Source organism: Panthera leo, chromosome A2 (assembly GCF_018350215.1).
Source record: "Panthera leo isolate Ple1 chromosome A2, P.leo_Ple1_pat1.1, whole genome shotgun sequence".
In the NCBI taxonomy this organism is placed as follows: domain Eukaryota; kingdom Metazoa; phylum Chordata; class Mammalia; order Carnivora; family Felidae; genus Panthera; species Panthera leo.
This window is the reverse complement of record NC_056680.1, coordinates 10,334,674-10,358,104: the sequence shown is the minus strand read 5'-3', so window position 1 is coordinate 10,358,104 and position 23,431 is coordinate 10,334,674. Positions and strand designations below refer to the sequence as shown.

The window sequence follows — 23,431 nt, the reverse complement described above, 5'->3', positions numbered from 1 at the left end:
TCTCTCTCTCTGCTCGTCCCCCACACACGTGCATTCTCTCTCTCTCTCTGATAATTTAAAAATTAAATTAAAAAAAATAAAAGTCGAACATTAATCAGCAAGGGGCCCGACATACGGCTGGGACACTGATAGAGGCAGGCCAGCGCTCTGAGCGCTTTCTCTCCCGGCATGAACCCTTTTATGCACGGCGAGCGAAGAGCTGTGCCTGAAGGCCTTCTCACACTGACTGCACGCGTAGGGCCTCCCTGCGGTGTGGGTCCTCACGTGCACGATGAGGTGTGAAGATTGACCAAAGGCGCGCCCGCACTCCTGGCACGCGTAGGGCTTCTTGCCCGTGTGGGTCCTCGCGTGTTTCCGGAGGGACGAAGGTTCGCCGAAGGCGCGCCCGCACTCCGGGCACGTGTAGGGCTTCTCTCCGGTGTGGGTTCGCATGTGACTCTTGAGGGTCGACAGGCGACTCAGCACCTGGCCGCACGTAACGCACTCGTACAGCTTCTCCCCGGTGTGTATCCTCTTGTGCACGTTCAGGTGCGTGCTCGTCCGGAAGGGCTTCCCGCACTGGCTGCATTCGTACGGCTTCTCCCGGGTGTGCGTTCGCAGGTGCGTCTTCAGCGACGAGTGCTCCCTGAAGGCTTTCCCACACTGACTGCACCCAAAGGGCTTCTCGCCGGTGTGAGTCCTCACGTGGCTCCGCAGGGAGGATGGCTGGTTGAAGGCCTTCCCACAGTCCTTGCACGCGTAGGGCTTCTCGCCCGTGTGGTTTCTCTGGTGCAAGATCAGGTTGAAGTTCCTGGTGAAGGTCTTCCCACACTGGGCACATTCGAAGGGCTTCTCTCCGGTGTGAGTCCTCAGGTGACGCCGCAGATTCGAGGAGTACTTGAAGGTCTGCCGACACTCCTGACACTCAAAGCACTTCTCCGCGGTGTGGGTCTTCTCGTGCCTGATCAGGTCGGAGCTGTATCTGAAGGACTTCCCACACTGGCGACACGCGAAGGTTCTGTCCCCACGGCGGATCTCCTCAGGCGCCAGGAGCCGAGCGGGCCGGAAGAAGGATCCTCTGCTCTCTGGGCATTCGCAGGGGTCGCCTCCAGCACGAATGCTCTGGTACTGGAAAAGCGGTCGGACGCCGGGCGAGGGTTTTCCGAGTGCACTACGTTCGTAGAGGTTTTCTCCCGTCTGAGGCCGCCCCTGTCAATGGAGGAAAATACGAAGACCTGAGGCTTTATTACGTTCACAGACATTCTCCCCCGGGGGGCAACTGGGCGTAGGGGAAAGGTATCGACAGCCGAGGCGTAGATGCCTTTCAGTATCTACTGTCTTAGTGAGTCTGGACCATTTCCGCCCCGAGTCCCTTCAAGGGGATGCTGCCCACAAAGCACTGTCACTGTCTTTACTTTCAGGAGGCCTCTCAGATGCAGAGTTTTGCCGAGTTAAAGCCACACGGAGCCTTAAACACTTGGCACCTGTTCACTGGTGCAAGCGGTTGCCTGTGGGAACTCTGCGAAGACACGTGCCTTAATCTACACGTAGAGTTTTCCCCAATTCATGACTTTCACAGACTCTCTCCCAGGACACCGTGTTCTCCTGGGTGAGCACCACTCACCTTGAATCAATCTCTCTGTCTCTCTCTCTCTGGCCTCGTGCTGTTTCTTTCTTTCTTTCTTTTCTTTCTTTCTTTCTTTCTTTCTTTCTTAAGATTGATGTATTTGGGGTGCCCAGGGGGTTCAGTCAGTTAAGCATCCGACTTCGGCTCCGGTCATGATCTCCCAGTTTGGGAGTTCGAGCCCCGCATCAGGCTCTGTGCTGACAGCTCAGAGCCTGGAGCCTGCTTCAGATTCTGTGTCTCCCTCTCTCTCTGTCCCTTCCCTGCTCGTGCTCTGTCTCTCAATAATAAATAAACATTTTTAAAAAAAATTTTTTTTTTAAAAAGATTGATTTATTTAAGAAATCTCTACACCCAACATGGGGCTCAAACTCACCGCCCCGAGGTCAAGAGTCGGAGGCTCCTCCAAATGAGCAGCCAGGCAGCCCTGCTTTTCTAACCTGCAGCAACCCCAGACTCGTGCTACAACAGAACCGAGAATGCTCCTTGGGTGCCTTACCCTTTCCATGTCAACGGAAATCTCTGCAAAAATATCTTGGTTAGGAATTGAACCTTGGGGTGGAAGCGAAGGTTCTGAAATGGACAAGGAAGGAAAAAGTAAGTGCACAGAGAAAACTGTACAAACGGGGCAACCAAAAGAATAAGCAGGGCATGTGGGGTTTTGTTTTTTTTTTAATACTGATTCTAACTACGGGAAGAAACTGGGAAGGGGAGGGATATATCAGAGTGTCCAGGAAATGTTAAGGCATCTGGCTCTGTAAGGAGCTATGTAACCACAGCAACAAGGATTAGAAATGGTAGATAAGTTACTGAGAAAGGAGCCTGTGAAGGTTGAGGCCGAAATTGAGAGAAAGTGTTAGCAAGAACACACGGGGGGCACATGCACACGTTACGTCCACGGAAAACACACACAGGATAAAACAGACACATGGAGGTGACCAAGGTGACGAGGAGGTGGGACAAATCATCCTGTGAAACCAGAGTAAAGTATTCGGGATAAAAAGGAAAGGCGGTGGCACCCAGTAGAGCGGCTTCGTCAAGGTCACTGAAAGCGTCACCTGGACAGCTTCCCGGAAAGACTCTTCTCTCCGTCGGCCACCACTCTTCTCCTTGCTCCAAATGGGAAAACGAACTGAATTTGCCGAGCTGATCTCCTGCTCGTGGGGAAATACGCAGGGCGTGAGCTGCGCCTGCCATTAAACCGGGGCCCGTATCCTGACGTCTTTAGGGGGCACCGGAGATGGGAAGAACAAAACGAGCACCCCTAAATTCCGATGGGCACAGTCGGGCCCTTCCACTAAGGGGCCAAAGTACAAGCTCCCTCACTGGGTCCCAAAGGATAATGGGATTCTCCAGTCCCCAAAACCCAGGGCCTGACTCAGAGAGGCACTAGAAAAGCCCAGACACTTTTAACCGTGGAGAAACAGAAAGCAGCAGAGAGACCTCCATTGCCACAGGGAAGCTGCTAGACCGTAAGCACCGTGAGGGCAGGATTTCTCTTTTTTCACCTCTCGATTTCCCAAACCGGCACAATTCCGGGAACCCGTAGGGGCTGCATGGATATGTGGGTGAAGCCACGGGGCTGGCCTTACCCACAGAGGCCAGGTTCCTATAGTTCTCCAGCATCACATCTCTGTACAGGCTTCTCTGGGCAGAGTCTAGAAACATCCATTCTTCCGGAGTGAACAACACAGCCACATCCTCGAAGGTGACTGGTTCCTGAAACACACACCCGTCCCGGCTCAGCCAGGGGGCACCCCCACCAGTACCCAAGAGGCTGGTGAGGGGCCGGCCTGGGGAAGGAAGACCACGCAGAGGATTGTCACACGGGGCCCTGAGGTCTCTCGAAGGCTGCCCTTGGCTCAGGCCCCAGAACTACAACTCTCCTCCACCTGCACATCTGTCCCCGAGGGACAGCATCCAGAGGTGTGGCATCGAAGGACTTAGCTACCAGCTGGGAAGCCACGGCAGTTTTATTCCCCTCCGGCTCCAGGGTCCCACAGGCCCGAGCACGTGGCAGACAAGAGAGAAACACGCGGTAAATGACCGCCATCTGTCCCGGGAAACCGTGAGGACTAGCGAACAAGGACAGCTCACAACCTTGCTGTTTTCCCTCCTGGTGCCCAGTAGAACCAGGCACTCCTCGGCTAGGGAAGGTCTGAACGAAGGGGCGGGATCGCCACCTGGGCTGCCCCCACATCCCTCCCCGCCCCCATTCTGCCACTTTAAGAGGCCCAGGGCCTAGGAGCCTGGACATCAGCCCTGTGGGGGCGAGAAGCTCCAGGCCAAGGGAGGAGAATCAGGGCCTGAGCAACAGGGGTTTCCTACTCACCTGCGGACAGCTGAGCAGCATCCCAGGAGCCACAGACTCCCCCTCTGTGTTCTCCTTCCGGAGCCAGGCGGGGTCCTGGGCAAGCAGAGCTACAGGAGAGGGCAGCCAGGAGGCCCAGTGAGCACACCCACAGGACCCCCGGGCTGCCCGCCCCAAAACGGTGAAGTGACCACAGGTGCACACACGTATGCACACGCACGTACGACACACACACACACACACACACACACACTTGCGTGCTTAGGCACACGTGCACACACACGAGGACACACACGTGCATGCATTTACACACGCATGCACGGAGACAGGGACGCACAGACACACACGGACGAGTACACACGCACAGAAACAGACAGACACACGGACACACGTGCAAACACGCACATATATGCACATGTTGCTTCCGTTCCAAATCTCTGGAGTTATACAGTCCCAAGTCGACAGACCCTGGGGTTTCTGGGGCACCCCCACTGCCCCTTGATTCGGCCCTGGGTCAGCATTCCCTCCCAAGCTGCTCAGCTCCTTCCTCTGCCCCACTCTGCAGGGCCAGGGGCAGCCCAGGACTTAGCACAAGCAGGGGCCAGAGAAGCGGCCACCACCCCAGGGGTCTGCCTGCGAGAAGGAAGGATCTCCCCTTCCTGCCTTCAAATCCACCACACCCCTCCATCCGCCCGGGGCCCGTGACAGGTGAGCGAGTGACCTCCCCCACCATCCCTTGTCTCCCTACATGCTCACCTCCCCCTGCCACGGGACCTTTCCCCCTGGGAACTAACCCTGAACTGAAAAATAAAGCATATCATGCAAATAAAGAAAATTAATTGCATCTAATTATTAAAAAAAACAAAAACAAAGAACCCTGACCCACGTCTAATCTCTGACCCCATGTATGCCTTTCCTGGGGCTGCTGTAACCAAGCACTGCCAACTGAGAGGCTCAAAACCCCAGATACATCTTCTGTCTCAGCTCCGGAGGCCACAAGTCCAAGACCAAAGTGTCGGCAGGGCTTCACTCCCTCTGAGACTCTGGACAGAATCCCCCCTCGCCTCCTCCTGGCTTCTGGCGGCGACTGTCCAGAATCCTGGGTGCTCCTTGGCCTGCAGCTGCGTCCCTCCGATCTATGCACCTGTCATCACATGGCTGTCCTCTCCTGAGTGTCCCCGTCTGCACCTGGTGTTTTCTCCTTAAAAGGACACCAGTCACTCTGGGCCCCCGCATCACGACCTCATCTTAACCTGCAGCTGCACAGACCCTATTTCCAAGTAAGGTCCCAGTCCCGGTCACGGGTACCGGCGGTAAGGACTTCAGTGGATCTTTTGGGGGGGGCACCGCAATTTAAGCCACAACACTCTGCTTTTCCCTCTACATAATGCATAATGTTTTTGCTTCCCCGCCGTGGGCAACCAATCCTCTGTGTCCCTTTCCTCACCTTCCGCTCACTCATGATCACAAGGACGGGCACCGCACTCGGACCACCAGCAACCCCCATCTGCGGTGGGGATCCAGTCGTGTGTTCGGCCCTCCATCCTTCCACACCGAAGCCCACCACCCCGGGGGCTTCAGTGACCACGCCCCCAGCCTCCTCCGTACAAGACCCTCCTCCGTCCCTCACGCGACTGTGACCCCTGTCCTCACTCCCCTTAGCCTCTGCCTCAGCAGGCAGCCTCACGGCCTGACCAGGCCCAGACCCCGGGCTGACTCTCCCCCCTCAACTCCAGACCCACCTCCACACCATCAGCTCGTGTCCCCACTCATCTGTCCTGGGGACTCAGTGAGCTGGGGGGTGGGACTACTGTCCCCCTCTTCCCCCCCCTCTCCCCCACCACAAGCAGAGGATTGCCATCAAGCCTTGAACTTGCCCTTCTGGGTTTGGAGCTTGCTTGGGACCCATGATCTCTTCTTTCTCTCCCTTTGGGAGAGGGAACAAGCGCCCGGTACCTGTCCCACCACTGCATTATGGGAGCAGAGGACTTGTTTCCTCGGTTCACAGGTTCACAGATGAAGAATTTTGCCCCTGGGACGGACCACACCCTGAATCTCACCCATGCCTGATTTGGATGATTCATACGAGACACAAGGACTCTTCTGAGCTGATGAGATTTGGGACTTGGGAGTCGATGCTGAAGTGGGTGTCAAGATCATCTGAGTGTACTTGGTATCTGGGGAGGACATGAATTTGGTTGGGGGGGTACAGAGGGCAGACCGTCATGGGTTGAATTGCGCCCCCACCCCCCACCCAGAGCTATGTTGTCGTAACCTCCTGTCAAAACGTGACCTTACTAGACTATAGATGCTGGAGAGGATGTGGAGAAACAGGAACCCTCTTGCACTGTTGGTGGGAATGCAAATTGGTGCAGCCGCTCTGGAAAGCAGTGTGGAGGTTCCTCAGAAAATTAAAAATAGACCTACCCTATGACCCAGCAATAGCACTGCTAGGAATTTATCCAAGGGATACAGGAGTACTGATGCATAGGGGCACCTGTACCCCAATGTTTATAGCGGCACTCTCAACAATAGCCAAATTATGGAAAGAGCCTAAATGTCCATCAACTGATGAATGGATAAAGAAATTGTGGTTTATATACACAATGGAGTACTACGTGGCAATGAGAAAAAATGAAATATGGCCTTTTGTAGCAACATGGATGGAACTGGAGAGTGTGATGCTAAGTGAAATAAGCCATACAGAGAAAGACAGATACCATATGGTTTCACTCTTATGTGGATCCTGAGAAACATAACAGAAACCCATGGGGGAGGGGAAGGAAAAAAAAAAAAAAAAAAAGAGGTTAGAGTGGGAGAGAGCCAAAGCATAAGAGACTGTTAAAAACTGAGAACAAACTGAGGGTTGATGGGGGGTGGGAGGGAGGGCAGGGTGGGTGATGGGTATTGAGGAGGGCACCTTTTGGGATGAGCACTGGGTGTTGTATGGAAACCAATTTGACAGTAAATTTCATATATTAAAAAATAAAAAAATAAATAAAATAAAAAATAAATAAATAAAAAATAAATAAATAAATAAATAAATAAATAAATAAAAAAAAACGTGACCTTACTTGGGAAGAGGGTCTTGGCAGGTGTGATTAGCTAAGACGAAGTCACAGTGGAGTCGGGGGGGCCCCAAACCCAAGATGACTGGTGTCCTAAGAGGAGGAAAGACAGAAGCAGGGACACACGAGGGGAGAAGGCCACGTGACGATGCAGGCCGAGACCGGAGCCATGTAACTTCAGGCCAAGGGACTGCCAGCCACCACTGGATGCCAGGAAGCAGCCTCCCTCCAGGCCTCGCAGGCAGCACAGCCCCACCAGCACCCTGATCTCAGACTTCTGGCGTCCAGAACCGTGAGACGTGAATTTCTGTTGTCTCGTGCCCTCCCTCCCCAAAATATGTGCTCATCGCCTGATTCTCAAAGCCTGTTCTCTTTCCAGTGCCCCTGATCTCAGGAAGTGATATCCACGCCTCTCACCCCTCCCTGACGCTCTCCAGACCCCAACAAGTCACCCAAAAAAAGAAAATTGTGCCGCCATCTCTACAGGGAGCACCCCCCGGCACTCCCCTTCCTCCTACCCCTGTCCTCACTGTGGCTAATGTCACATCAGGCCTTTCCTTTCTGAGTCCACTGAAAGGTCACTCCCTCAGAGCACCTCCCCCTCCCCAGTGTCCTTCCTTTCTCTAGAAGGACCGTCCCCCTTTCCTCACAGCCCTCACCTATTTGTACCACGTGGTTATCTGCTGCCTTAGGTGTGTATTTTCCGCCACCTTCGTGAGATTGGAAGCATCGCGAAAACAAGCCTGGGCCCCTCTCCTTTCACCGCCCCCCGCCCCACTTGGTACAGGAATGCTCCAGATTGTCTGGTAAGTGAAAGTATACGGGACTCAGCAAATTATCTCAACTCAACCTCCCGCACAGGCCTTAAATCACTCCGCGATTCCCTACCATGTAGACCAGAGTTAACCCCACAAGGCCTGACTGGCGGCCCTTGGGAACACGGATCTTGAGAGGGTTCCCAGCACCTTAACTGGTAAGAGGGGCTCACCCTGCTTAAATTCCTTCTACGAACACTGGGGTTTGTGCCGAACGCCTGTTTTCCTTCCGGGAGGCTGGGACATGCTGACCAGAGTCAGGTGCACGCCTGGCTTAAGAGTACTTCAAGGCAGAGTCAAGGGTGCCTGTGTGACCAGCCCCGAGTGAAAACCTGCGCTCTGAGCCTCTACTGAGCTCCCCTGGTAGACATCACCTCACGTGTGTTGTCACGGCTGGCTGCAGGGGGTATTAAGCACGTCCTGTGTGACTCCACTGGGAGAGGATTCCGGAAGCTCGGGCCTGGACTCCTCCAGACTTCACCTCATGCGCCACAGGACTCAGCTCTGTGTCCCTTCGCTGTGATAAATCACCACCTTGAGCACGACTGCAGGCCGGGGCCTGGGTTTCCTAGCGAATGGCCACGACCCGGTAAGGTCTCAGGGACCCCGCCACACCCACTCCGCACTCACCTGGGGCCTAGGCCACGACCACTCTGTTCCTCACTGCCTCCATGCACCCCCCCCCCCTCCCTGAGGCCCTGCCAACCCCCAGGTGCTGAAGGGTTCTGCTAAAACCACAGATGCACAGCACTGCTCACCCAAACACATCCCTGGCTCCCAGCAGCCTAAGGACACAGGCCAGGATTCATGCTTCCAGGCCTGAATGTTCCAGAGCCCAACCCTCTCTAGTCAGCTCACTCCACGCTCCCCTTCCCTCTGCTCCCTTTGCACAGCCTTCCGTGGGCCCCTGGGCACCCCGGCCTCTCTGCCCCCCAAGGAATTTTCCAGATGCCATTTCTAGGCCTGAAATCCTCCCCCCCCAAACCTTCTCCAAACAGCCCAACATCTTGCCAACCTAAATGATACAGTAATCGTGCATCACAGTCTAAGCCAATACTCGTCGCCCAGGGGACACATGGCAGTCTGGTATCTTGGTCAGATCTGCTACATAACAAGATACCACAGACAGGGGGGCTGAAACAGTAGAAATTTATTTCCGGGGCACCTCGGTGGCTCAGTCATTTACATGTCTGACTCTTGATTTTGGCTTAGGTCATGGTCTTGAAGTTCGTGAGTTTGAGCCCTGCATTGGACTCTACAATGACAGTGCTTGGGATTCCCTCTCTCTGTCTCTTTCTCTCTCTCCTGCCCCTCCCATGCACTCTCTCAAAATAAATAAACTTTAAAAAAAATTACTGGGGCGCCTGGGCGGCTCAGTCGGTTGAATGCCCGACTTCAGCTCAGGTCATGATCTTGTAGTTCACGGGTTTGAGCCCGCGTCGGGCTCTGTGCTGACAGCTCAGAGCCTGGAGCCTGCTTGGGATTCTGTGTCTCCCTCTCTCTCTCTGCCCCTCCCCCGCTCGTGCTCTGTCTCTCTCTCTCTCTCTCTCTCTCTCTCAAAAATAAATAAAAACATTTAAAAAATTTTTAAAAAAAATACTTCCTCCCAGTTCTGGAGGCTGGGTGCCAGCATGGTCGGGTTCTGGTGAGAGCTGTCTTTCTGGCTTATACACAACTGCCTTCTCACTGTGTCCTCACACAGCAGAGAATGTGGTGTCTCTCCCTCTTCCTATAAGGACACCAGTTCTATGGGATTGGAGCTTAACCCTTATGACCTCAACTAATCTTAGCCACCTCCTTAAAGGCCCAGTCTCCAACGCTGTCAGATGGGAGGTTAGGACCTCAGCGTATGATCTTGGGGGGCAGAGGCAGGGACCAGTCACAGCTTCTGGAGACATTTTCGGCTGTCACGACTAGGACCTGTTATGGCCTTGTGCCCCTCCAAAACTTCAGCTACCCAGCACCTCAGAATATAACCGTATCCGGACATGAGGTCTAATCAAACTAAAATGAGGCCAGTTGGGTGGGCCCTAATCCACACTGACTGGTGTCCTTGTAAGAACAAAACTTGAACACAGACACATACAAAGAGAAAACTCAAGACAACCATCTACAAGCCAAGGAGAGATGCCCAGAACAGATCACAGCCCTTAGATCTCGGACTTCTGGCCCCCAGAGCCGTGAGAAAAACAAATGTCTCTTCTTTGAGCTGCTCAGTCTGTGGCCCTTTGTGTTATGGCGGCCCTGGCTGGCTAACGCAGGACATGCTACTGGCATCTAGCGGGTGGAGGCCCCGCAACACACAGAAAGCGCCCCCCGCCCCCCAAGGAGAATGATCTGGTCCCGTGTCGCCAGTGCCGCAGGTGAGAACCCATGGTCTGACTTCAAATTTCCCGAAACTCCTCTCCGCCTTCGGGATAAAGTCCTTGCGTTACATGCTTCCATCATATTCTGGTCTTCACTGAAACATCTGACTGCCCAGGCAGACTGTGAGCTCCACAGGGGAGGGGTCAATGTCTTGTTTGAGATTCTCTCGCAGGGCCCATCTCACCACAGGGTGGCCAACTAGAGCACTTCAAGAGTCCTTCAAGAGCATGGAGTATTCCAAGTGTTTCAAGAGTCCTTCAAGTACAGGGTGATCTAAGCACTTTAAGAGTACTTCAAGGGGGCGCCTGGGTGGCTCAGTCAGTTAAGCGTCTGACTTCGGCTCTGATCATGATCTCACAGCTTGTGAGTTCAAGCCCCGCGTCGGGCTCTGTGCCGACAGCTCGGAGCCTGGAGCCTGCTTCGGATTCTGGGTCTCCCTCTCTCTCTGCCCGCCCCCTGCTCGCACTCTTGTCTCTGTCTCTGTCTCTCTCTCAAAAATAAACATTAAAAAAAAATTTTAAGAGTACTTCAAAGGCATGAGGTACTCTAAGTATCTTAAGAGTACTTCAAGGCAGGGGCGCCTGGGTGGCTCAGTCGGTTAAGCGTCCGACTTCAGCTCAGGTCACAATCTCACAGTTTGTGAGTTCAAGCCCCACATCGGGCTCTGTGCTGACAGCTCGGAGCTTGGAGCCTGCTTCAGATTCTGTGTCTCCCTCTCTCTCTATCCCTCCCCGACTAGTGCTCTGTCTCTCTCTCTCAAAATTAAATAAATGTATAAAAAAAATTTTTTTTAAAGAAGGCACGATGGAAGGAAGCAAATCCCTTGAAATTAAAGCTAAGATATCATTTGTCCTCCGGAATTAATTCCACCCCCCCTCCCCCCCACTCCTCAGGACATGCGGCCTGTTTCAACCTCATTTTTTTATAAGCTCAGTTAAAACATATTCAATTTAGAGTAAATTTGACTGTCAATTCAGCACCAACATAATTGTGGAGTGAAGAATTCAACCTTGCCCAGAAAGAGGTCTGGACTTAGCCACAGGTGAATGGAGTCTACTCTTTCTGAACAAAAAGACCAAAGACCAAAAAAAAAAAAAACAACAACACACAGAAAGAATCCCAGCTCACGATCCTGAGAAAGTGCCTTTCCCCTTGAATACGTAAAGAATGGTGACATGATTTTATGGATCCTCCCTAAGGGGCAAGGAAATGCCTGCTGTCCCAGGAAATGAAGGCGGGAGATCCAAGTTCCCAGACACAGCACAGCACATGGGAGGCCCTCGGGCTGCCATTTCCAGCCAGTGCTCACTCACCAGAAGCCCCAGCCATCCTCAGCTCAGGGAGACTCAGCGCAGGCACCGGCACAGCCACCCTCTGAATCTGCGCGGCCGCCTTCCGCCCCTAGACACAGTGACAGGGACAGATTAGGGTCACACGGTCGATGGAATCTGCTCACAGCCACTCGCCCTGACTGAATTTGCAAGACTGACCCTGCTCGGAGCCACACGATGGTAAAATTGGGACAATGCCCAATTTAGCCTGTCCAGACCAATCCAATTCATGGGTACAACACTCAACCCTGTGGTAGAATTGCAACTTCAAAATGGGATGGAGGGGGGGCCGCCTTGGGGGAGTTGCCTCCAGCAGCAGGGGAAACGCTGGAGCAAAGAAGGGCGTAGATGACCAGCGGGCTGGGGTGGGGGCGGGGGGGGGGTGATGTGGAGGTGGGCCTGGACACGCGAGGAATAGTTAGTAAGTTATTCTCGGAAGGCAGCCCTGTTGTGAGAGAAAGGATCTGAACTCTCCTCCACTGGTGGCTGCTTCCCCAGGAAAGGTGTCTCATCTGACTTGTATGTCTAAGGGATGTCTCTAGACTCTGTGCCCAAGGTGGGGCCCAGTGGGAACAGGGGCCTGTAGGGAGCAGTTCCAGGGGCCCCCGAGAACTAACAGTGGCTCTGGGCAGGGTGGTGGCAGTGGGGACAGCAGGAGCAGTTAGAGATAAGTTACGTTTGGCGGGGAGGGGACTCCCAGGACTTAGTGGTGGATGGAAAGAAAATGTGGCACGTGTCTCAGGACAGGCGAGGGGCCTGGGCAGGTGGGGGCAGCCCTTCTCCCCGGGGGGAAGAATCAAAGCACGCCTTAAAGTGTCCTTCTCTGATCCTCTCTCCACCTTAGGCTGGAAACACAGGACCCTGGGCCAAGAGCTCGGTCACCAGCCTGGGCTCTCCACCCAGCCCTGGGATCACACGATCACTCATTCCTATAGGCTTCACGGTCATGGACAGGGTGGGAGTGAAAGTGGAAGGAGTGGAGGAAGAAAGGCTGGGCCAGGGGAGGCAGGGCCAAGGCCCTGGGTGCTTGCTCCTCCTGGAGGCCTGCTCTGGGCCACCACCACCCTGGGGACACAGGAACGCCAGGACCCATTCGGTAATTCCTACCGGGGAGCTGAGCCTGGGCCCCCAGCCTGTCCCCAGTTTCCAAGAGTTGGTCCTAGATTCCTCCCTCTCCCCCTGCGACCCCATCTGCAGAAGTCTCAAGGCCCAGGCCTTTCTGGCTGGGGCTGGGCCCTCGCAGCAAACCTCCTCCCAGGCTTACTACATATCCAGAAGACCAAGGTGACAGCCAGAGAGATAGCTGGTCCTCTGGAATCGAAGGTGTCTCTCTGTCTCCAATTGTGGGCCTGATGTGCATCCTCAGGACTGGCCCCAGCCCCTAGGAGAAGGCAAGGAGGGGACGGAGCAGGACAGAGGCGGCACTGAGTGTGTTCTGGGCCCGAGGGACCCTCAGTTTGGTGGCAGTTAGGGTTAGGGCTGTGAGAAGTCAGGCGTGCAGGTCTGGCAGCTTCAGATCCGGTGACTCCCCCTATTCCACGGTGAGCACCAGCCACCAAGGGTCTCAAGGAACAATCATGCCACAGACGCCGAGGTGGACCCGACCCTTTCTGGTTCTGGGGTGGGGGGCCCGACTGCAGGTCAGGCCACGGGCCCCCAGAGACACTGCAACGTGCTTCACTCAAGGAAGGCTGGGAGCCCTTAGCTCTGAATAGGAACGTTGTTCGGTGTTTTCTTAGCCTGTGTTTGTCTATTTGACATCCATCAATCGCGGGGCCTACCTACGGGCCACAGTTGGGTTACATCTGCCCTGCCATCCAGAGCCCGTCCTCTGAACGCTGCCCTTCTCCAGCGCTCGCACAAGCTAACATCCCCGTGCCCTGAAACAGCATGGAGGAGACACGGCACGGGGGAGGGCGGCTGGGACGGTAGAAGGACTGAGCCCGGAGACACCCCTTCCGCAGCCTCCTCTCGGGACTCTTCTGCGAGCAGTCCCCAGCTCTCTTGTGCCCTCCCCTGGCCTATCTAGCCATGACGGGGAGGCCTCAGGGCCGCCATGGGGGCCTCAGTCGTCGGGACAAGGCCCACTGAAGCCCGGAAGGACGAGCCCAACAGTCAGCGCCTTCAGCCGCGTGGCAGGATGTGTGACCCCGGGCAGCAGGTCCCGGTGGCTACCTCTGCACCTCTGCAGCAGGCCTGGATTGGACTCCCAGCTCCAAACGTGGCCGTACCACTTACGGGCTACGTGTCTTCATGACGAACCACTCAACTTCTGCACGTGCGTGTCCGAGTGGCCCTCCTCTCCCCGCTCAGAACGTTCTGCGACCGCCTGCTTCCTGGGGCTCGATGCAGCGGAAGCCCCTCCTCTCCCACACTCGGTGCTCGCTTCTGAGCTGAAGGTGGAGCTCTGCGGAAGGTGCTGGAACCCCGTACTAAGAGGAAAGAGCCCACAGAAACTGGAGAGGACAGATGTGGGCCATCCTCGCTCCCTCCCTCACAGGGTCCATCTGCTCGGCGGGGCGGGGGGGCAGTGAAAGCCTGGGGTACCCGTGTTCATTCCTTCACTGCACAAGCATTAGTCCAGGGCTCTGCAACGATGCACAGAATGTTCTGCATGGGGTTACCACAACGATCCTGCCAGATGAGGCCCCTGCAAGCTGGCAGCTCCAGTAAGATATTTTCACATATTTTCAGGGCCTCAAAAGCAACACGCCCTTTCCCAAGCAGCTACTGGAGGACATTCTCCACCTAAACAAAAACGTGAACCAACGGTGAGGAGGACCTGGGCAGGGAAGGGGGGGTGGTCTCAGCTGCTCTGGGGTCTGATGCGAGCCGTGCAGGGCTGAGGGTTTCCACTGCCCTGCAGCCCACACCAGGCTGTGCAGGGTCGAGGCTCTGCACGCTCAGAGCAAAGGAATGAAACAGGTCTCTACCACCCAGGCCACGCCACCCCCTCCACTGAGCCAGCGTCTCTGACGCTGTGAGACTGACACCAGCCATGACAGAGGTGGAGGGGCTCAGACTGAGGGAGTCCAGAGATCTCACTGACTCTGGCACAAACGGGCCCAGGCTTGGGTGGGGGTGGGGGTGGGGGTGGGGGGGACTGGGCTCTGCATGTCCCTCTATCCAAACCTGAACCCTAACCTTTGAAATCCCCAAAAGTCTGGGGACTCAAACCTTGGAAATTCCTGTAGTTCGGGGAGGCAGGAAGTCAGGGCCAAAGTGGGGGGGTCAGGGGGCCCGATGTGTGTTCCCTGGTGCACTGGGGCGCGCCAGCCGGCTCTGAAGGCTTTTCCACGCTTTGACAAGGGCTGATTTCCAGCGTGGGATCTCGACGTGTCCCCTAAGTGGGGAGCGATCCACGAGAGCGCTCTCACATCCTTTACATAAGTCAGGGTGGCTGTCCCCCCGGGCTGTCTCAGTCAGGTCCAGGTTAGAGTTCCTCCTGAAGGCGCTCAGGCTGTGGCCGAATCCGCTCTCCGGGCAGAGTCTGCTCCTGGCAGCGGGTGAGCGATGAGGGCAACCTTGCTGACACCCTTGAAGCGCCCAGGGCTGCTCCCCTCCCCGCCGAGGCACATTTGCAGCGTGCTCAGACGTGCGCCTCGCTCAGGCGGGCTGCAGGCTCCAGGGCAGTGCGGGCTCTCTCCCGTTCCCGACTTCCTTGGGGCTTCTCCAGCAGGCAGGAGTTTCCCGTGACTGTTGAGGAGCAAAGCGCACTGCACACGACCGATGTCTGACTCCCGCTAACGGACGTGTTGACTCAGGGGAACCTTCCAGGAAGAAAGGGTCTCGAGGGTCAGGCAGGGCTTGTCCAAATTCACGAGCCATGGGCACCCGTTTCACACCACGCGGGAATGTCCTTGAGGAAGTGCCCCCCCACGGCCCCCTGGCCCTGCAATCCACATACTCCTCACCTTCTCCCGAGAGGGGGAACAAGGACGAGCCCCCGGGAATCTTACCATGTGCAAACCCGGGGATGAATTTCCCTCCAAAATATCCTGCACGGGAGGAGACGCTTGGGATTTGAGTCGAGAGTCCCAGTCTAAAATGAATTGGGGGGGAAAAAAAGTTAGGTTCTTTCAGAAACAAATAGGGGTATGAAACTGACCAAAATATACACTTGTGTACTTATTTATTTATTCGCTGTTTTAAAATACTGTTTTTGGGGCGCCTGGATGGCGCAGTCGGTTAAGCGTCCGACTTCAGCCAGGTCACAATCTCGCGGTCCGTGAGTTCGAGCCCCGCGTCAGGCTCTGGGCTGATGGCTCAGAGCCTGGAGCCTGTTTCCGATTCTGTGTCTCCCTCTCTCTCTGCCCCTCCCCCGTTCATGCTCTGTCTCTCTCTGTCCCAAAAATAAATAAAAAACGTTGAAAAAAAAAAAATTTTAAAATACTGTTTTTGAAGTATTGACTCTCAACTGGGGACAATACTGAAAGGGAAGAAGCCATCAGTGAGCAAAGGGAGGCTCTTGAGGACTATGGGCGTGTGACGAACTTGGCAGCGACCAGGGCGGGGGGCCGGGATGAGAGGCTGTTTCCCATGGAGACGGAGACAGATGTCGCCAGTAAGACAGCATTATCACAGAAATAAGTAGCAAGCAATTAGACAAAGAACACACCAGAAATGTTCAATTTAAAGAGGAACCGGAGGGGCGCCTGGGTGGTTCAGTCGGTTAAGCGTCCGCCTCTTGATTTGGGCTCAGATCGTGATCTCACAGTCGTGGGATCGAGCCCCGCATCTGGCTCTGCACGGGCAGTGTGGAGCCTGCTTGGGATTCTCTCCCTCTCTCTGCCCCTCCCCTGCTCATGCTCTCTCCCTCTCTCTCAAAATAAATAAACAATAACAAAAAAAAAAAGAGGGATTGGACAGTAAGTGTGGGTATAACGTGGAGAAGTCAGAACTGTCCACCACCACTGGTGGGAATGTAAAATGGTGCGTGCACCTGTCCGAGGGAGCAGTTAGGTGTTCCTCAAAAAGTTAAGTATACGGGGCGCTTGGGTGGCTCAGTCGGTTAGGCGTCCAACTTCCGCTCAGGTCACGATCTCACGGTCTGTGAGTTCGAGCCCCGCGTCGGGCTCTGTGCTGACGGCTCGGAGCCTGGAGCCTGCTTCGGATCCTGTGTCTCCCTCTCTCTGTCCTTCCCCAGCTTGTGCTCTTTCTCTCCCTCTCTCAAAAATAAGTAAACATTTTAAAAAGATTAAAAAAAAAAAAAAGTTAAGTCAATGACCCGGCCACTCCACTCCTAAGTATCAACCAAACAGAGCTGGAAACATAAAATCTGGTACGTGAATGTTCACAACACTACTCACAAGAGCCAAAAAAGTGAAAACAAACCAAATGCCCATCAGCAGATGACTGGACAAACAAAACATGGTCTACCCGTACAACGGAACAGGACTCAGCAGTAAAAAGGAACAAGGCTGTGACACATGCTACATGTGGACGAACATGGAAAACATCACACTAGGGAAAGAAGACAGAGACCAAAGGCCACATTTACGTGATCCTATTTGTACAAAACGTCCAGAACAGGCAAATCCAGAGACAGAAAGCAGATGGAGGTGGCAGGGAGGGGAGGGGGGGGCGGATACTGGTGATGGCTGCACGTTGTGAATATACTAAAAACCACTGAACTGCATACACTTTAAAAGGGTGAATTTTATGGTTTGTGAGTATTTCCACTTAAAAAACTAAAAGAGAGAGATTCAAACAGATCTTTTTCTGAGACCAAAGACAGGTAGGAGAGGAAAGCCAGCAGAAGAGAAGGAACACTGAAGGAGCTCACTAGAGAAACGTCACCCCAAAGAGCCTCGTTCCCCTTGGGTCTCTGAAACGCTCTCAGGCTGACACTTCCCAGCACGCCGCCCCCCCAACCCAGCGGGCACCGCACACACACTCACCCACACCCACGGGGCCCTCAGCTCTGCCCCTGACCCCAGCTGGGAGCCCAGACTGGGTTTACGTGGTGGAGTCCCCACTCCTGGACAAAGATACCCGTGCTCAGAGAGGGAGCGAGGGTTGGCAGTGGGCTTCAGCTCCTGGCGGTGAGCGACCACCACGGGTAGCAAAGTGATCACGCCCCATTTCCAATGAACTCAGAGAAGTTCTTTCACAAGGGCCCAAACCGCAAATACCCTCCTCTCTGCGCCATGGGGATGAAGCCCTGAAGCCCAAGTCCAAGCTCAGTGAGACCCACGCGGTTCTGACTATGGGGAGAATGGATGCATTGCCATGGATGAGGCTGTTATCCTGCAGAAACCCACAAACCTTCCTTGGTCGCGTAGCCGACCCGTAAGAAGCATTAGGCACCTGCGTATAAGGACCAGCCACGGGACACCTGGATGGCTCAGTCGGCTGAGCATCTGACTCTTGCCTTTGGCTTGGGTCATGGTATCGCCGTTTGTGGGCTCGAGCCCTGCATCGGGCTCTGTGCTGACAGCTCAGAGCCTGCTTAGGATTCTTTCTCCCGCTCTCTCTGCCCTTCCCCTGCTTGCTCTCTCTCTCTCTCAAAATAAATAAAAAATAAACTTGACAAGAAGAAGAAGAAGAAGAAAAAGGACCAGCCCGATGCCAGCCTTACCCTTGGGGGCCAGAGTCCTGCACTTGTCCAGTATCACGTATCGGCACAGGTTCGTCCGCGCACCGTCCAGTAATGCCCACTCCCGGAGGAGCCCCACCGCCACATCCTCAAAGGTGACTGACTCCTACAACAACACACGTATCCTGGCTCAGCAAAACCCACCTGCAGGACAACTGGTTATCACCGGGGAAGGGAGAACGTTCGGGACACTGTCTCCACAGCAGGGCTCCACAAACCCGACCCGCCTCCTGTCTTTTCAAGTTTCACTGGCACGCCGCCATGCCCCATCTGTTTGGCCATCTCCACGGCTCATTTTGTGCCGTACCCACAACGGTGAGTCGTTGCTGTGACCGGGACAGGGATCACATGGCCACCCTAGCAGACATTTCCTCGCTTCTAACGTTTGGAGAAATGCCAGAGTGCGGGCTTTGGCTCTCTTCGCCACTTCAGCCGCCAGTGGCTGCAGAGACGATCTCTGGGCTCTAGGGAGAGTTCTTCCTACATTTCTTATTTAAGGCATCAAAAGTTTGGGGCCCATCACATAATTTTCGTGAAATCCCTAGAGCCCCTCCCAAGACTCACATAAGCACTTTGTAATCCTTTTACGAGTTGCTAAAACAGGACTTCCATTGCACCTGAGAAACCTAACGGCCTTTTAATTTCAGAATCCTCTAGCTCAGCATGGTCTGGTCGAGCTCTCTGCGATGGTGGGAATGTTCTCTGTCTGTGCTTTCCAAAAGAGCAGCCCCCAGCATGCGTAGCTACTGAGCACTTGAGAAATGTGACTCAGGCCCCTGAGAAACTGACCTTTGATTTACTGAGTTTCAATTAATTTAAATGTATACAGACACGCGTGGTTTGGGGAGGCCTCACAAGGGATGGCCCCGGTGGAGCTCTGCTGCTACCGACTCTAAATGAGCCTCATTCAGGGGCGCCTGGGTGGCTCAGTCGGTTAGGCATCTGGCTTCGGCTCAGGTCGTGATCTCGCGGTTCGTGAGTTCGAGCCCCGCATCGGGCTCCGTGCTGACGGCTCAGAGCCTGGAGCCTGCTTTGGATTCCGTGTCTCCCTCTCTCTCTGCCCCTCCCCTGCTCATGCTCTGTCTCTCAAAAAAAAAATGAATAAACATTTTTTAAAAATTTAAATGAACCTCATTCTGCAGTCCGACTCTGGAGTTCAGCTCAGAGCCCCCGGGGTCACTGTGGGGACCCTCCTCCCGAGCCAGATCCCTCCAGAGGCCAGGCACCAAAAGAGGCCACCAGGTCCCCGGGGGCAAGGCAGAAGGTGCTCCACACTACCCCTCCCGTTTCTTCCTCATTTTGGGGTGGGGAGAGAGGGGACAGGGCCCAGAGGACAGAATTATCCCCCCCTCAACAATTCCAACTCTCCCAGCCCCCTCACCATGACACCAGTGCCAGGATTTAAGGTCTCATTAAGTGTCCTCCCTGCAATAAAAGAAACCAGGGTAAGAGAAAGGGGTCACGGTGGAAGGAGGGCAGTGAACAGGGGTTTGGCCCAGGTGCTCCCACTTCCGTGGGTCTCCAGCAGGGAGGCCCAGCAAAACCCTTACACGGAATCTTCCCCAATAAGCAACATACTGGGCCCAGACCCACCTTCCAGACCACAGCCCCTGATCATTTCTGGTGGTTCCTCTCATCTAATAAAAGGATTAAAGGGGCGCCTGGGTGGCTCAGTCGGTTGAGTGTCTGACTTCGGCTCGGGTTGTGATCTCGCAGTTCGTGAGTTTGAGCCCCGCATCGGGCTCTGTGTTGACAGCTCTGAGCCTGGAGCCTGCTTCAGATTCTGTCTCCCCCTCTCTCTCCACCCCACCCCTGCTTGTGCTCTGTCTCTCTCTTTCAAAAATGAATAAACATTAAAAAAAAATTAATAAAAGGATTAGGGGCACCTCGGTGGCTCAGTCGGTTAAACATCCAACCCTTGACTTCGGCTCAGGTCATGATCTCAGGGCGAGATCGAGCCCCACGTCCAGTGCTCTTCACTGACAGTGTGGAGCCTGCTTGGGATTCTCTCCCTCTCCCTCTCCCTCTCCCTCTCCCTCTCTCTCTCTCTCTCTCTCTCTGCTCCTCCCCTGCTTGTGCTCATTCTCTGTCTCTCTCAAGATAAATAAGTAAACATTTTTTAAAAAAGGATTATTTCCCCTCTCGTTACATTCCCTCAAAACACCTCCAACAGACTCTACTTTTCTTCCACGGCTGTGATCAAGTTGTGATTTTTAATTTACTTGTTTAGGTGACTCTGCCTCTCCCTCTCCAGCTACCACATACATTCCCAAAGTACGAACCTGGGTCCACTTTTTTTCGGGACTCCAACCCCTGCCACCACCACAGCACTTGATGCATACTAAGTAATTTATGTATTAGGGGCTGGCAAGCGTTTTCTTAAAAAGTCCAGGCAGTGGGGCGCCTGGGTGGCTCAGTCGGTTGAGCGGCCGACTTCAGCTCAGGTCACGATCTCACGGTTCTGTGGGTTCGAGCCCCGCGTCGGGCTCTGCGCTGACCGCTCAGAGCCTGGAGCCTGTTTCGGATTCTGTGTCTCCCTCTCTCTGACCCTCCCCCGTTCATGCTCTGTCTCTCTCTGTCTCAAAAATAAATAAACGTTAAAAAAAAAATTTTTTTTTTTTAAATAAAAAGTCCAGGCAGTAAATATCTAGGCAGCTGTGGGCCAAATGGCCTCTAAAGCAGCTACTGGACTATGGTCATAGCACAAGAGCAGCCATAGACCACACATCAACAAATGTGTTCCAATAAAACGTTTTTTATGGAAACCAGCACTGGGTCAGATTTGACCATGGCCTTCAGGGCCTGCTCTCCTCTCTGACCGGGCTCCACCATCCCACACTTTGTTTCCTCTACTTCGGCTGTCCCTGTCTTTTCTCAGCTCCTGGAACACACCAGGCCGAGTCCTGCCTGAGGAACTGCGTATCTGGAATGTTCTCTCAAATCTCCTCCCCACTCCTACCCCACAGCCGACCCCTTGTCTAGCTACACGCAGCTAGCTCATGGGGGCCGGGGGGGGGGGGGATTCAAACATTTGTGCCTTGTAAGATATTTTTCCTGACCTCCTCCCCAATTTCTCCCATTCCACGTTTCCACAGCACCCAGCTCATGATTAATTTAAAGGAGAATAAAGCAGATAATTACAGTAGAAACTTGTGTATCTACTTCAGTCACTTTGTTTCTCCCGGTTCACAGAGGGCACCCCAATGGCAAGGTGCCAAACAATCCACACTCCCCAAGAACAATGCGGCATGGCTAGCCTAAGAAGGCACGCACCTGCACGGACACACAGAACAACGACAGAACACCACAAAATCCAACACAAAAATGACTTCAGATGCCTGTTCACATAACATACACCAACACTAGTTTTCAGATGTCTTTGAGAAACAATGTTAAGTCTTTCCAGAAAGGCAAGGCAGGACCTGTGCTCTTTTTGAAAACAAACACCTCTCCTGTAAAATTGAAATCCGATGTCCCAATTTTCTTCCAGAATTAATTTTTTTCCTCACGTCTCGAACGTTAGTTTTAACCCTAAAATTTCAAAAAGACACCCCATTTATGGCCAACTTAATTTCAATCCTCAGTACTAACAAAGCTACCTCATCTCTTTCCAAGAATCCCGCGTCTTTGAGCCTTGTGGTTATTCATTCATAGGCTTGGGGTAACTCGGGGTGGAGGTGCCGTGAAAAGAAGTGAGTAATCTTACTTTTCCTTGATGGTAATAAGACTTGCGACATAACTGGGAAATAGCTTTTCTTAAGATACCCTCACCTCGCAGTGAATGCTCACGGGCAAATTAAAAGCTCTTTTCAAAGGAAGGGAGGAAGGAAGTTACGAAGGAAGGAAGGGAGGGAGAGGAAGGGAGGAAGGGGAAGGGAAGGGAAAGGGAAAGGAAAAGGAAAGGAAAAAGGAAAGGAAAGCTAACAAGCCCTAGCTAAGGAACTGCAAATCGTCAATCACCAAAACCAAAAATCCGTCATCTAATTCATCCCTTGAGAGAGGGATCATCCATCTTTTCCATTCGCTTGACAAGTCGCTCACCAATCTGCACGTGCAGACTCCGACCTAACTTTCCAGTCGCAGAGCTAGACGACGTGAAACGTCATAGGAAATGAAACGTGAATTACTAATAAACAGCTCCCTGGCCTCCGGGGAGATCCCGCAGGGCCCTACAGATCCCGGAGGGCGGGTGAAGAAGGCTGGGCCGCCTGGTGGCACCACCTTCCTGAGCTGCGGGACCTGGACGGTACTCCGCGATTTCCCTTTCGATGGATGGGGCGACAGTCCCGCCCGCGGGGACACGGGGCAAGGGGCCCGAGCCGGGGGGTCGGGGACGACGGCTGCGAGGCCGAGCTGTGCGGGACCCCATCCGGGCCCCCGGGGCGACCGCTGGGGGCAGGCACTGCGGCCGGGGCTGCTGTCCTGGGCCCTTCGGCCCCTCCCCGCGCCCGCAGGGCCCTCCCCGCCTCCCCGAGGGGCCGGGCCGCACCTGCAGACCGGCCGGAGACACTCCCACCGCGGCGCGCCGCGCGGCCCAGCACACCCGCCGCAGTCGGCCGCGGCCGCGCACTTCCGCTTCCGGACGCCAGGAGCGGAAGTGGCCGGCGCTGCGGCTCTCGGGGCCGGAGGTGCTTCAGGCAGTGAGAGACGTGTTGACTCCTTTTTCATCCAGCCTCGGAGGAGAAGTCCTCGTTTCCTTCCCCGCGGGGTGAAGGTTAAGCTGTGGGATGGGGTCGGACTGGACCTGGAGAGGGGACGCAGAGGTGGGGCCTTTGCCGGACGGACAGGGCTGGGGGCGTGGCTTCGGCTGATGGGCGGGGATTGGGCGGGTCCCGGGCTTGGTGGGCGGGGAAACGGGAGGGATCTCGCCGGCTAGTTGGGACGCTCTGTTTAACTTCTCCCACCTCTGCTCTGATCCTTTGGGTCAACGCACACCCCTACAAAAACATACCCCTAGGTAGGATTTCTTTCTCAGTCTAATTTCTTCTAAGATGAGGATTATATATTTTGTTTCTCCTCCAGCTTACCTTTCTCACTGAAAATAACATGTGAAAAAATGTTCAAGACAATAAAAGATCGGACTCTTCTTTTTGTTTTTTTACTGATGTGTTATATAGTATAGATGATACACACACAGGGAAAGTTCAAATGGGGGTCTCAATCCCTCTCTAAAATTTTCCAGAAATAACCACTGTAACCAGTTCCCTGATGTTCTTTATATATCAGGCACATAGGGGTATTCTTCCTTTCAATAAATACTGAGACAGCTTCGGTTGATTGCTACATGCTAAGTGCTAGGGTTACAAAGCGCCTTCCTGCAGGGGCGTTCCAGTGGAGA

The 23,431-nt window shown here is 54.2% G+C and overlaps 1 protein-coding gene across 5 annotated transcripts; it reads right to left on the bottom strand.

The window, feature by feature from the left end:
• Nucleotides 1-23: 23 nt before the first annotated feature.
• ZNF333 (zinc finger protein 333) lies at nt 24-22,643 on the bottom strand. 5 transcript variants are annotated; one of them, XM_042928691.1, is made up of 12 exons: nt 22,583-22,629; nt 15,455-15,537; nt 14,673-15,265; nt 13,734-14,243; nt 12,760-12,876; nt 11,478-11,565; nt 5,975-6,091; nt 3,936-4,024; nt 3,196-3,322; nt 2,662-2,757; nt 2,103-2,176; nt 24-1,188 (listed from the first exon to the last, which is right to left on the bottom strand). In XM_042928691.1, the coding sequence occupies exons 5-12, from the start codon at nt 12,853-12,855 to the stop codon at nt 91-93; spliced, it is 1,785 nt and encodes a 594-aa protein (XP_042784625.1). In that variant the 5' UTR covers nt 12,856-12,876; nt 13,734-14,243; nt 14,673-15,265; nt 15,455-15,537; nt 22,583-22,629; the 3' UTR covers nt 24-90. The 5 variants fall into 5 exon arrangements, with proteins under 5 accessions (XP_042784625.1, XP_042784623.1, XP_042784624.1 ...); XM_042928689.1 differs by lacking the exons at nt 12,760-12,876; nt 13,734-14,243; nt 14,673-15,265 and adding exons at nt 18,076-18,199; nt 19,475-19,518 and having other exon boundaries at nt 22,583-22,643; XM_042928690.1 differs by having other exon boundaries at nt 12,760-14,243.
• Nucleotides 22,644-23,431: the final 788 nt, after the last annotated feature.

Coding starts and splice junctions, on each gene's coding strand:
- ZNF333 (XM_042928689.1), bottom strand. Junction 11,566..15,454: donor CATCCCCGGGTTTGCACATG/GTAAGATTCCCG, acceptor CACTGTGTCTAG/GGGCGGAAGGCGGCCGCGCA. Junction 6,092..11,477: donor GAGGATGGCTGGGGCTTCTG/GTGAGTGAGCAC, acceptor TGTCCTCCCCAG/ATACCAAGTACACTCAGATG.